Source organism: Aethina tumida, chromosome 3 (assembly GCF_024364675.1).
Source record: "Aethina tumida isolate Nest 87 chromosome 3, icAetTumi1.1, whole genome shotgun sequence".
NCBI classification, from domain to species: domain Eukaryota; kingdom Metazoa; phylum Arthropoda; class Insecta; order Coleoptera; family Nitidulidae; genus Aethina; species Aethina tumida.
The window spans coordinates 34,718,038-34,730,170 of NC_065437.1; the positions used below are offsets into that span (position 1 = coordinate 34,718,038).

The following is a 12,133-nucleotide window of genomic DNA, read 5'->3' on the forward strand; positions in this document are numbered from 1 at the left end:
GGGAACATGAAACAAACCATCATCTGTTTTTGTAAATTTTTATTTAAAAAAAGTGCATATATATTTGTTGGTGTAACCAATACATAAATAACTTAATAATAGAGAGAATATACATAAATCTATCACGTTAAAACATATCACTAAATGTTATGGCTATAATTCCTCAGCAAAATATTCAATCACTTTGTGTACATCATTTTTGTAAGATTTGCTGACTAGCACATATGTACGCTCCATTCTAAAATTTGAAGTCTCGTTTATTTCAAAACTACATAACATGTATTTTTGATTATGTGGTTGAATAAATCGCCGTAGATGTGATTCGTTAAAATAAAATCAAATGTAAGTTCTAAGTTAAAATAAGAGTAATTTTAATTAAGTGCTGGTAAAAAAATAACTTTCAATATTCCAAGCATTGTACTTTTATTAACAAAATAAATGACATCAAAGTATTTTAGAGTACTTGTTTCAAAAATCACAAAAATAGTGTATATAAAATATCTGCTCAGATTCAAAATAGTCTTTACTTGGTTAATATCAGTATGATAAATTGATATTTAATATGTATTGCCATTTAATTATAAGACTATTCTGTGTTTAAGCATATGAAAAATAAATACTAAAAGTGGTTTAGAAAAAATTAAAGCAAGATACATGTTACAGAATGATTCAATATTCAACTTGGTACTTATTTTGGAAACATTTTATCTGAAACTTAATGTAATACATTCTCGATTTTGGAATTCAGCTTTAAAAGTGTTGGTGGTCCCTTTTATCATAATGAGATTATAATTTCTATGGCATTACAATGTTATAAAACATTTGCATAAATGGCTTCTAAATGTAGTATTTTTACAAGTAACGAATATTTGCATATTAGCAAAAACATAGTCATATTCAAATTTATTTTGGTATGGCCACTACCAATTGTAGAATTAAACTGAGATCTGAGATCAGAGACCAAATAAGTTGATTAATATCAAAATAGATTAAAAAATTCTTAATCTCATATTAAATTATGCGGGATGGTATGGTAAATCGTATAAATAGGTTCTCATTCCTCATAAACTGCATATTGAATCAGTCTATAGAAAAGAAAACGGAACCAGAAAATCAACAATATACACATTCAACATGAACAAACTGAAACCATTCATAACAAAAAATCTAAGATTGTAAACTGCTACAACTTTGCGAATCCTTTATGAGTGGCGGAGCCGACTCGCGACGCCCATCGGTCACGATGGTTGGCCGGTCGTGTCTCAAGGGCACGCTGTCCCGTCTACTCGGTTCACCAATGTGCGAGATAAAGGTGGGGTTCATCGGCATCTGATTCTGGGGATAGTTGAAGTGCGTGAACTCCTTCTTGTTCGCCACCTCCTTGATGGAACTCAGAGTCTTGCTGAGCCATGGCGGCCAACTATTCTTTGCAGTTGTCAGTTCCTGTTCTGTTGCTCTAAGCTGATGCGTTAAATTCTGCAATCACAATTGTTTTAATTACAATGATTTTATTTAAAATGAAGGGATTCTTACTTGATTTCTACATTCCGCTTCTACATGTGCTAATTTTGTCTGTGCCAATTCTAGCTCTAGTTCTCTAATCCGTTCTTCCTCGGTTAATTGTTCAGTTAGACTCGATTTCATGGGATCCGTCTTATCCTCTTTCAAATATGTCGAACATTTTTCGCAATTGCTTACATAAGCCTGTAAGAACACATTAATCGAAGGTAAGTCCAGTATTAACAATCAGCGACAAACCTTAAGAGAATCTAACTCCGCCTTGACAGCATGAAGCTGCGTGTCGAGCCGCTGTCTGACCAGTTTGTAGTCGTTGATTATTGCCGCGTTGTTCTTCTGATCGTTCTCGGCCTGATGCACCTCGCGTTTCAGCATCTCTTTCAACTGAGTGATCTCGTCCATCAAGAGCTTGCGCTCGTCTTCGTAGCGGACGACGGTCTGGCGCAGTTGTTCCACTTCGTTCGCCTCCTGTTCCTTCTTCTCTGCAACCTCTGAATCCAAATTGATAATTTCCCAGCTGTCTGGAGGAGGCACAATACACAGAGCTGACACACTACGTGAGCAATGCAACCTACTATGTGGACTCTGGTATTTTCTCATTTTTGTTTGAATGAGCGTTTCATATACACACATGTAGATATAAATTTGATATTAATGAATGTGAATGGAATCAAACTTTATATCATCACATGTACAATGTAAACTACACTCTCTCTTAACTAGATTTTACTAAACGTGCATTACGAGCAATTTTAAAAGGTGGAATGGAGGAAAATGTTTAAATATGGTGACAAGTTTTAATGTTAATGTTAATTTTATAAATATATACATTTTCATATTATTAATAAGTGATGAGTTGTAAGTATAAATACGTTACGTATACAGGATGGACTGCCTAACTAGTACATTAAAAATTTATGAAGAACAGTAAAAGGTATTGTTTTGATATTTTTATAGTAATTATAATTACTTTTATAATTTATTTTGAACTAACTTTCACTGGAAGTGAAAGGGGAGGATTAATAAGGGGCCATTATAAGATGATCCTTAGTAAATGTGTATACCAAAATTAACTTTTCAGCATCAAGCCTGGTGGCTTTACAGACGTTTTAATAAATAACCCAAAAGCTATTAGATTTAACCATAGGACATTGTATAGCCATTTTATCTGAAACTAAATTTAGAGTAAGTAACAAGGCTGAAGTCATAGAATTCATAATATGAACTTTTGTTCAGAATAAATTAGAAACTAGTCAAGTTACTTGCTATAAAAATATCAAATCAAAACCTTTTTCCATTCTCCATATACTTGTAATAAGTTTATTACTATATATATATATATATATATATATATATATATATTATTTATAAAATTAATTTACAGACACACATTTATATATTTCTTTATGTGAAATGGATAAGCATGTTTTAAATTATAAGTTATTTACAATTAGATTAATTATATAAATACAATTTTGAAAACGACAATTAATTAAAATAAATTCTTACATCACATAGGATGTAATATATGCAACAAAGTTTAATGTTTTCAAAATTATATAACATGCCCTTATACTGATATTTTTCCACAACACCAAATAAAATCGCAGCCGATACCATGCAAAGTGTTCCGGATTGTGATAATAAAATAAATACCAACCCACAGTAGTACAGTATAAACAGTGTAGAAAATAATATAGAAATTGGAACAATATATCATGCATCTAACTGGAGCACTGTTGAAAACATTTACATATTTAACAATATTATAGTTCTAAACAAGTAGTTAGCTTATTTTCATTTATAATTTGAAACTTAACTGATAACAAATTTCTAATTAACATAACTAATTATTCCATACAAGCAATTTAGTTGCATGCTATAATAAAAATAACACGTTGTTTTAAACAAGCTCCAGTATAATTATTGTTAAAAAATGCGTTTTGTGTTGTAATACAACTGATGTGATACCTTTCAAATTCATCAGATCAGCCTCATATTTCTTAAGTTTCTTCACCTTAATGCTGCAAGCCAATTTAATAAGATTTTTAGCCGACTCCTCAGTGCGACATTTCTTTGGTAGAGAAACGCGGAAATATTTCAAAATTCCTTCGAAATCAAGTTGCAACAAATCTTTTTTACATAACTACAAAAAAAAACGTTTATTCGGAATATATCTTCATATTTTATTGCTTACTGAAAGTAGGGCTAGTGCTACTTGGAACAAAGTATCAATACCCTGTAACAGAAACACATCTATAATGTGGAAAACGAAATAGAGTGGAAATCTGGCAGTAAACAGTGTTAGGAACCACTGGGACGCGAACATGTGGGTTTCCACGTTGTGATTTTTAAAATGGGCAAACAATGGAGGTAATTGCTCCTCCATCAATCTATTTAGTTGGTACAAACGAAGATATAAATTGTCGAATCCGTCTTTGTACAGATCCCTCAGGCCGTAGTCGTACATCAACTTGACTAGTACACAGAAAGCTTGTTCCTCAGGCATCTACAATATTAAGATAAAGTACAGTTATAAGAAAATATTAATTAATTTTACATGTAATAATAATGTGGCAGCGAGGAAGCTCAGTCCTTGGCAGTATCCTACTTCGGAATCATAAACAGCGTAAGCTTTGCTGACGCGATACAAGGAATCCTGGCCCAAACCCCCGGCTTCTTTGAAGAAATCATGAGCCGGGAATGTCCGGGCTATGTCTCTCTGTATGACATTCTCACAACTGCTCTCCTATAATACATATATACCATAATAGCTTACTCCAACGTAACAAGTAAAACATACCTTTGTAATTAAGACTCGATAGTTTTCGAGCATGTCGGAGTTCTCTTCGACACCCGACAACCGTTGCCACACCTCACCCCTGAGGGCCTCCGGTATACCGAGTCGGACGAGACCGCTCAGTTGCTTAGGTCTTAGCTTGGTCGATTTCCAGCGGTTCAACACGTCTCCCCATGTTTCCAACACGTCTTCTGAACAATCTTTCGAGACAAGTCCGGTACCGCTTAGCAGGGGTTCGTCACCATCTAAGAAATCACTTGTTCCTAATAATGTTTTGATTAAGAACCCGCATTACTTGCCTGAATGGTATTCTTCTTTGGGAGTTAAAGTATCTATGGACGTAATGCTTGGGGATTGTATAAGGCTGGACAAATTGAGATTGAGATTTAGTAAATTCCTATCTAGTTCACCTGATGTTTCCATGCTTAGCACTTCATACGAAACATCGTTATGGTCGACGTCAACCACCTGCACAGAGAAATGATCATTGTCTATAAGATAATAATGTTTTCATACAATAATGCAATTACAGTTGATAATCATTGGATTGCTATTATTGAGGTCATTAACATGCATAAACAATTAAAATGCAAAATTGTTCCTATGATAACGCTATCACGTGTCCTATTTCTCGTGTAATTAATTGATCGTTAATAATTTAAAGTAATGAGTTATGCACTTAGAATCGTGGAAATGTACTCGGATTATATTTGTTACTTTGATGTAAGCATCACAATCACAATATCTCAACATTTACCTCTTTTAAATTCAGGAAGAATTGCTGAGTGAGACTTTTACGATTAAAATACCAGAAATTCCTCTCACTCTGGCCGTATATTCTGACTGGAGTCTCAATCAGAAACCTGACTGGTTCCTTAATGCACCTGATGACCAAATCAACGGCCACTGTCATATACTGTTTTCCGTCCTTAGGCGTTTCGACGTTGAACGCATCGAACGAACGTTCAGATGTGTCCCACGCTGCACAAATCACCGTCCCGTTTCTCTCCGTTGCCGGCGTCGATCCGTTCGATTCGATTTGTTCAACCTGTAGATAAAAGTGTAAATAATAACATTGTTTTATCTAGAGCGTCCGGTGAGGGTTACCATCTCGAGCAGTTGCATATCGGAGTGTTTGACATGCCTTCCGGCAGCCACCAACACTCCAAAACAACGTTCGATGTGTAATTGCGGTCCATTTTCGGATACTTGACGAATGCTGATGGCAAGTTGCTTTTCGACGTTCGCCTTAAGCTTAAAACCGCTTTTGTCCTTTCCAACGTTAGTAAAAACGCCCTGACAATGTGACAATTAACAGTAAAAAATATAGTACACATTATACGTATGTATATGTGATAGATTAATACCTTTCCATCGTCTTCTTTTATTTCCAAATTCACTTCGAAAACGTACATAAGAGTTCGGGCTTCAGACAATGTCGTAATCGATCCAGTCATGTCCGCAGCAGAAGTAACTGAACTACTCATTGACCTGGGTACTCTTTGAAATGCTTTTGCGAAACACCCTAAATGTAAAAACACAATAGAAAAATACGTTGGTTGCTGATAGAATACAAAATACACATCTTAAGCCAATTGCACTTTTTCATCATTTCCCTTAACTCCACTTATATTATTTTTTAAGGCTTGAATTAACTAACAATTCAAATATCTCTTTACGGATCTATAAATAACTTTTTGTGCTTTATAAAATTAAAAAAAAATTGGGACATTATTAAAATATACAGAAAGTTTCATTAAATTATGATATGGATTCATAATTTTAAAGTATTACCAATCTGATATAGTTTTTAGTAATCTCTTCAAAACAAATTCAATCAATAAGATCAAATAATATATCTGTAGATAGTGTGTGGCAATAAGCGTTAACGTCTATATGAGTATTATTATTTTAATTAATATGGATAACTTATGTCTACATTTGAAATAAAAAGGTATTTTTTTAAAACTTACATTAAACAATTATATCTAAGCAACTATTCTTACCAGAATGTGCATTTCTAGCTCTGATACTACTACTGATAACAATCAGAAACAATATTACTTAATTGATAAAAGTATTAGGAGACACATCACCACAACCATAAATTACTATATTGTTTATAAATGTGTTTCCTGACAAAATATAAACAAAAATATTCAAATTATGTAATGTATGTTTACGTTTTTATTCATGTAAAAATTTTTATTTTATTGTCTTATAGGAACTTTGGCCAAATTTATAAGACCAAAATAAAATCATTATGGTATGAAATTATAAAATATAAAATAAAATTAAATTTATACTAACGATTATTTTGTAAAATGTCAATGGGTACCTAATTGAAGTATAAACAACTACTGAGATTAGGACGGAAAACCGGAAAGAGTTGTATGATTCAATAACACATCAACAAATATCAACAAATATAAATAAACAACTGTTGACAAGTGAGTTTAATTCACGAATATTATTAAGTTTTACGAAGCATTTATGTTTTATTTATAGGGGTGCTTATTTCGTTTTTTTTTTTTAATATTTTGGAAGTAAAGACTTGATGGATTAATTCTAATTAAAAAATATTCGATTTGGTTGAATGTATTTACACAAAAATTCCTTTCGTATGAGGTAATTTATTTTAAAATAAAATAGCTTGCCTGACACTCTTGACACAGCTTCTGCTATATCACATCTAAAAACATGGCACTGATAGATAGCTGACTCCTGAGTATCACCATGTGACCAGGTGAAGGCAAAGCAACTTGCCTCAGCTGTCTCCAATGAGCCACGGGTGTAGAATACAATTCTATGTATTTCATATCGGGAAATAACAGAATTTGTATTTGCATCATAAAGCCTATAATGATGATTATTATTAAATAAACATGCATTTTATTACTTATAAATTCATGAATGTAGATACTTACACAACAAATCCTTGAGAAGATGATGGCACAGAGACAGAAACTTTAATACCCTGATCATAACTTTGTTCATTTAATATGGCCATGTTTCTTTGAATTTCAGCCTCAGATTTTGGGGCATTTATTGCAGCAGCACCCAAATATGTAACACCAGAAAATATTGTACATTCTTGGTCAACATCTGAAACTTTTGAAAATATTTAGTAATATATAGAACTATGGTGCACAATCAATACCTTCATCTTCCTCCTCACTAGAATCAGGTTTCATTGCATCCTGTTTTTCTGTTGGAGATATGTCCATTGTTAATGGGTCCTTTCCCAATGGAACAGCCCTATAGAATGTTGACTGCCCAATTTTTTTCTCATCATCTTCTATGATTTCATTCATGTTACCACCACTTTCTTGCAATACCTCAGTAAGGGCGTTCTTCAGTTCATTCAAGTCACCGTTTTTGAAGTCCAAAGTGGGTGTCCTACTAACTCCGGGTTTTTCTCCAACAAAATCAAATTCCTCACTAGTAGCTACTGACTCATTTGATTTAACACTTAAACTATCCTCCATAACGAACTAAAACCGAGTTTTCTTTGTGTTTTGAAGATTGCGAGGGCTAATAAATACATTCGTTTACCTTATATATTTACAATGTGAATATATAAATGAAATCCATTTGCATTTCTACATTTTGTTAAATTTATTGTCAGAATAATCCAATGCGAACAACTGATTGTGTCGTACAATTTGACAACTAAAATGCCGCATTGTTGTCACTTATTTATTTTACCTCTATACTAATTGATTAAAAACAAATTTAATATTAAAATTTACACAACTACTGAAATGATATATAAAAATTTTTAAATTTTATGTTTATTTGAATATAACAGTATTGTTCAGTTTTGTTGCATTTGACGGGAAAACTTTGGCAACCTGACCTACTTCTTATAAAGAAATTTATACAATATCATAGTTTTTTTTTAAATATATTCTAATATTTAAAAAGAGCCTGCATGAAATGCAACAAAAATAAAAAAGGATGAATTTTTCTAATTATAGTTATATAAATTCATAACCTCAAACAATTATAACAGTCAGTTATTAGTGTCATCATTGTAAACAATCCGGTGTAAACAGTATGGTTTATATACATTTTCCTTCGAATTTTACCGAAGAAGAGCAAATGCTGCAGACAAAATATCAAAAATTAAAAAAGAAAAAAAAGGCATTACAAGCCCTAAAGTCTCCAAAACCAGAACCAGAAAAACCAATTACCCCAAAAAGGCCTGCTGAAGCCAGGGATGCTCGAGAAGTCGCTAAGAAATTGATCAAGTCTGGTGCCATCCAGCCCATTTCAAAACAGCAAAAAGCACCAGAACAAGGTTTTAAGAGACCTCGAGGACTTGAAAGAAAATTAATATCAGACAAAATTGTCAGTGGATATCAGCCTTTTTCTGCCGTACAGATGGAAGAAGGCCCAGATAATCCTGAGAATAAACCGCCAAGAATTAAGAATTTATATGACACTTTTGCAACTGCCAGAGACAGAGAAGAAAGAGGTAATTGAATTTTATTTTATCAAGTTATAATGTTAATAAGTTTTGATTGATTTTATAGGTTTGACTGAGAAACAACGTGAAAAACCAGAAAAGCCACGTTCTGGAAATACCATATATGTTTCTGGATATAAAATAAGTGAAGATTTCTTGAAAAAACATTTTTCCACAATTGGAAATATTATAAACATCTCTATGGAAATAGAAAAAAACAGAGGATTTGTAACATTTGATAAGGTCAGTCCCTTAACATAAATGATTGAAGTGACTAATACTTTTAATTTATTGTAGGTGGAAGCAGCTGAAAGGGCAATAGCTGAAATGGATGGATCAATGGTATCTGGAATTCAACTAAAAGTTTCTTTGGCCAGAAGACAACCTCAAATAGAACCAATAAATGATGTAACTTCATCAGCTGCTTGGGCAACCTTAGCATCAAGTCATTCACAAAAAGGAAATCACAGAGATAAAAGAGATTTGGTTTCTTATGATGACATGTTTGACTAGATTTAAACATAATATATTTTATTCAGTTAATACATATTAAATACACTATTCTAATACTAATTGATCTGCCTCTTTCTTCGTCGCCGTTTTTAATTTTATATCAGACTTCGCAGCTTCATAGAGTTGAGATGATTTGATGGCGGCAAATAGAGAAAATAGCAAATGCAAAGATTGTATCTTGTTTTTGTTTGCTGGTATGCTAAACACTTCACAAACTGTAGTAACATAATCTGATAAACTACCATCACTTTCTGGTTTTGGAAAACCATTTTTCTGTAGATGTGCTTCCATTTCTTCTGGCCATTCTTGCATTAGATCATCTAGATCAGGCATTTGCCTGAAAATGTATATATATATATATATATATTTTAATTTTTACATATGTAAATTTTAAAGACTACTTACTCTGAATATCTCACAACTGGTGATGATTTACTCTTGTGTAAATCAGAAATATCTTTTATCCACTTGTCAATAGTTTTAGCATTTTTTTCAACATTATCAATTTTTTTCACAATCTACAACAAGAAATCTTAAAAACAGTACAATTTTTACTTGTTCAATACATTTACCACGTTTATATTCTTATCATTAGCTTTGACTGATGACGCCCTTAGTTGTAAATGCAACAAAGCAGGATCGCTTTGATTGGCTGCGGGTTCATCCAAAACTTCAAGACCTAATTTTAATTGGTCACTTTTGAACGGTTCTCCGTTAAGATCTAATTCTGGTGCCATTACTTTAAGAAATGCATCTATATCGCCAACAGCAGGTAAAAACTCCGGAATGAACGGCTTAAATTTGTAATCCAAATCAAGTTTTTGTGGAATGTATCTGAAAAAGCAATTTATAAGGAGTGAAATTAAGTATTATAAGAAATTACTTGGTGATGTATTGAAAGATTTCTTTAGTTTCACTATCAACATCCAAGTTTTCATATTCCTTTGGGTCATATTCCCCAGGAAATGATTTTTGTTTGTCATTTTCGCTATCATCTTCACTGTCACTTGAAAGCTGGGCTAGTTTCTGAATTTGTGGTGATCTAAGCCTTTCGTTGGTCGATGTTGGAGATGGAATCTTATCCTTGTGGGATCCATGACGTGGTAAAGGTTCTGGAGCCTTGGAACTTGATGGCTAAAATATTAAAATATTAATTTAATTATTATTATAAATTATAACATAATACTTCTCCAATTGCGCATAGCTCTCTAGGACTAATCTTAGGACTAGGATTGGAACCATCTGAATCGGAATCACGATCGGATTTGTTTGAATAAAATTCAGCATTAGATTTTTTTAAAAATTCCTCTATATTCTCCTCATCGTCATCCTAAATATTAAATTGTTAATTTCAGTTAGTCTTACTTCATTTTATTCATATTTACATCAACTATGGAAAAAGAACGTTGCATTTTCAAATTTCAGTTTTTCAGTTTAGTTTGTTTATAATTTCCATAAAATATCATGAACACAATCTACCACTAATTATAAATATATTTGTATTTTAGTATCCTAGCAACAAAGAATTGAATTCAAAACAAGTAGCTAAAATTAAACAGTTCTTTTAAGTAGATTTAGAAAGCCTATGACGAAAATTAATTAAACTGATTGCCTTTTTAGAGGAATATAATTTTTATATTTCAACTATAACAGTATCTTAATTTCATGTTGTTAAAATATGTAAAATATAAATTAGTTTAATTGAAATTAACATTGATTAAGTTGTATATTTTCTTTAAATCACCAATAAAGTAGCAATCAGTAAATATTAAATTGTATAAATAATTTTTAAAATATCACACGTAGCTGCCTAATTATTTTTTCATATGTGTCATCAGGTAAACGTCAAATCAATGATCTAACCTCAATCCGACATTTAATATTTTAAGTTAGGATGTAGTGTTTATAAAGCAATAATATTGTAATAATAAAACTATACAATGTGGTTTTTAACAGCAATCAGCTATTTAGCAATTTTAGTACAAGTTCTGTTCATTACAATATCAATAGGTAACAATAAAACACATCATATATTCTAATTTAATAATCATATTTCAGCGGCTGGCCTTTATTACTTGGCAGAATTAGTTGAAGAACATACTTCTATAGCAAAGAAATGTATTTGGTGGATGAATTTGGTAAAAAAACTAAATATTAACTATTGAATAGGAAATTAATTATTAATTTTTGTTTCAGGTTGTAACAATACTATTTTCTTTATTATGGCTGTTTGAAAGTTTCCCCATATCATTAATAATATGTGGACTCCTAGCTCAATTGTCTCATTTTGTTATACTCATTAATTTTCCATTTGTTGTATTCTTATCTCCTGGATTTTTGGCAGCTGTTGCCTTTATAGTCATTAACCACTATTTAGCATTTCAATATTTTGCAGAATATTATCATCCATTTTCTGAGGTATGTATATAAATTTTTAATTTAATTTATTAAAATAATATAAATAATTTCAGGTTATTGCCTATTTCACATTATTTTTATGGTTAGTTCCATTTGCACTGTTTGTTTCACTGTCTGCAAATGACAATGTATTACCCACAACAGCAGACAGAACAGAAAGTGATGTAGTTTCCAATTATTTTTCAAAAAGAAACAAGAAATATGGACTTCTAACATTTTTCAATTATGCCAAAGACACTTTACTTCCAGTAAGATCAAAAAAAGGGTTTTAAGTATATTTATTCCAGGTTTTAGACTGAAATTTTTGTTCAGTACATGTACAAACTAATTGATGTATCATTAGGAAAGTTACACTTTTTCTTTAATGTGGTTTTTGTATATATTTGAAAATATATTGTCTAAGTAACACACTT

General features: G+C 31.8%; 4 protein-coding genes across 6 annotated transcripts; 2 read left to right on the forward strand and 2 right to left on the reverse strand.

Moving 5' to 3' along the window:
* Positions 1–24: 24 nt before the first annotated feature.
* LOC109595418 (rab GTPase-activating protein 1-like) lies at positions 25–7,977 on the reverse strand. 3 transcript variants are annotated; one of them, XM_020010768.2, is made up of 15 exons: positions 7,874–7,977; positions 7,479–7,812; positions 7,246–7,423; positions 6,976–7,175; positions 5,686–5,843; positions 5,426–5,614; positions 5,076–5,366; positions 4,618–4,786; positions 4,322–4,563; positions 4,079–4,267; positions 3,716–4,027; positions 3,490–3,664; positions 1,759–2,039; positions 1,534–1,704; positions 25–1,476 (listed from the first exon to the last, which is right to left on the reverse strand). In XM_020010768.2, the coding sequence occupies exons 2-15, from the start codon at positions 7,804–7,806 to the stop codon at positions 1,168–1,170; spliced, it is 3,192 nt and encodes a 1,063-aa protein (XP_019866327.2). In that variant the 5' UTR covers positions 7,807–7,812; positions 7,874–7,977; the 3' UTR covers positions 25–1,167. The 3 variants fall into 3 exon arrangements, with proteins under 3 accessions (XP_019866327.2, XP_049820916.1, XP_049820915.1); XM_049964959.1 differs by having other exon boundaries at positions 1,759–2,009; positions 7,246–7,429; XM_049964958.1 differs by having other exon boundaries at positions 7,246–7,429.
* A 233-nt stretch (positions 7,978–8,210) lies between these two features.
* LOC109595385 (negative elongation factor E) lies at positions 8,211–9,362 on the forward strand. The gene is made up of 3 exons (XM_020010733.2): positions 8,211–8,798; positions 8,857–9,032; positions 9,087–9,362. The coding sequence occupies exons 1-3, from the start codon at positions 8,378–8,380 to the stop codon at positions 9,300–9,302; spliced, it is 813 nt and encodes a 270-aa protein (XP_019866292.1). The 5' UTR covers positions 8,211–8,377; the 3' UTR covers positions 9,303–9,362.
* LOC109595384 (intraflagellar transport protein 46 homolog) lies at positions 9,300–10,845 on the reverse strand. The gene is made up of 6 exons (XM_020010732.2): positions 10,688–10,845; positions 10,489–10,632; positions 10,186–10,436; positions 9,875–10,136; positions 9,708–9,820; positions 9,300–9,639 (listed from the first exon to the last, which is right to left on the reverse strand). Exons 1-6 carry the CDS (start codon positions 10,712–10,714, stop codon positions 9,348–9,350), a joined length of 1,089 nt encoding a protein of 362 aa, XP_019866291.1. The 5' UTR covers positions 10,715–10,845; the 3' UTR covers positions 9,300–9,347.
* A 302-nt stretch (positions 10,846–11,147) lies between these two features.
* Positions 11,148–12,128, forward strand: LOC109595398 (protein TEX261). The gene is made up of 4 exons (XM_020010747.2): positions 11,148–11,312; positions 11,361–11,440; positions 11,499–11,720; positions 11,774–12,128. Exons 1-4 carry the CDS (start codon positions 11,243–11,245, stop codon positions 11,990–11,992), a joined length of 591 nt encoding a protein of 196 aa, XP_019866306.1. The 5' UTR covers positions 11,148–11,242; the 3' UTR covers positions 11,993–12,128.
* The last annotated feature ends 5 nt before the right edge of the window (positions 12,129–12,133 follow it).

Bases quoted from the DNA above. Each gene is read 5' to 3' on its own strand.
- LOC109595418 (XM_049964958.1), bottom strand. From the start codon at position 7,806: ATGGAGGATAGTTTAAGTGTTAAATCAAATGAGTCAGTAGCTACTAGT. The intron at 7,430-7,478 runs GTATTGATTGTG...TATTTTCAAAAG, and splicing joins TAGTGAGGAGGAAGATGAAG to TTTCAGATGTTGACCAAGAA. The intron at 4,564-4,617 runs GCAAGTAATGCG...GTGATTTCTTAG, and splicing joins CAAAGAAGAATACCATTCAG to ATGGTGACGAACCCCTGCTA.
- LOC109595385 (XM_020010733.2), top strand. From the start codon at position 8,378: ATGGTTTATATACATTTTCCTTCGAATTTTACCGAAGAAGAGCAAATG. The intron at 8,799-8,856 runs GTAATTGAATTT...TTGATTTTATAG, and splicing joins CAGAGACAGAGAAGAAAGAG to GTTTGACTGAGAAACAACGT. The intron at 9,033-9,086 runs GTCAGTCCCTTA...AATTTATTGTAG, and splicing joins GATTTGTAACATTTGATAAG to GTGGAAGCAGCTGAAAGGGC.
- LOC109595384 (XM_020010732.2), bottom strand. From the start codon at position 10,714: ATGCAACGTTCTTTTTCCATAGTTGAT. The intron at 10,437-10,488 runs GTATTATGTTAT...TTAATATTTTAG, and splicing joins AGCTATGCGCAATTGGAGAA to CCATCAAGTTCCAAGGCTCC. The intron at 9,821-9,874 runs GTAAATGTATTG...TTCTTGTTGTAG, and splicing joins ATGATAAGAATATAAACGTG to ATTGTGAAAAAAATTGATAA.
- LOC109595398 (XM_020010747.2), top strand. From the start codon at position 11,243: ATGTGGTTTTTAACAGCAATCAGCTATTTAGCAATTTTAGTACAAGTT. The intron at 11,441-11,498 runs GTAAAAAAACTA...TTTTTGTTTCAG, and splicing joins GTATTTGGTGGATGAATTTG to GTTGTAACAATACTATTTTC. The intron at 11,721-11,773 runs GTATGTATATAA...AAATAATTTCAG, and splicing joins ATTATCATCCATTTTCTGAG to GTTATTGCCTATTTCACATT.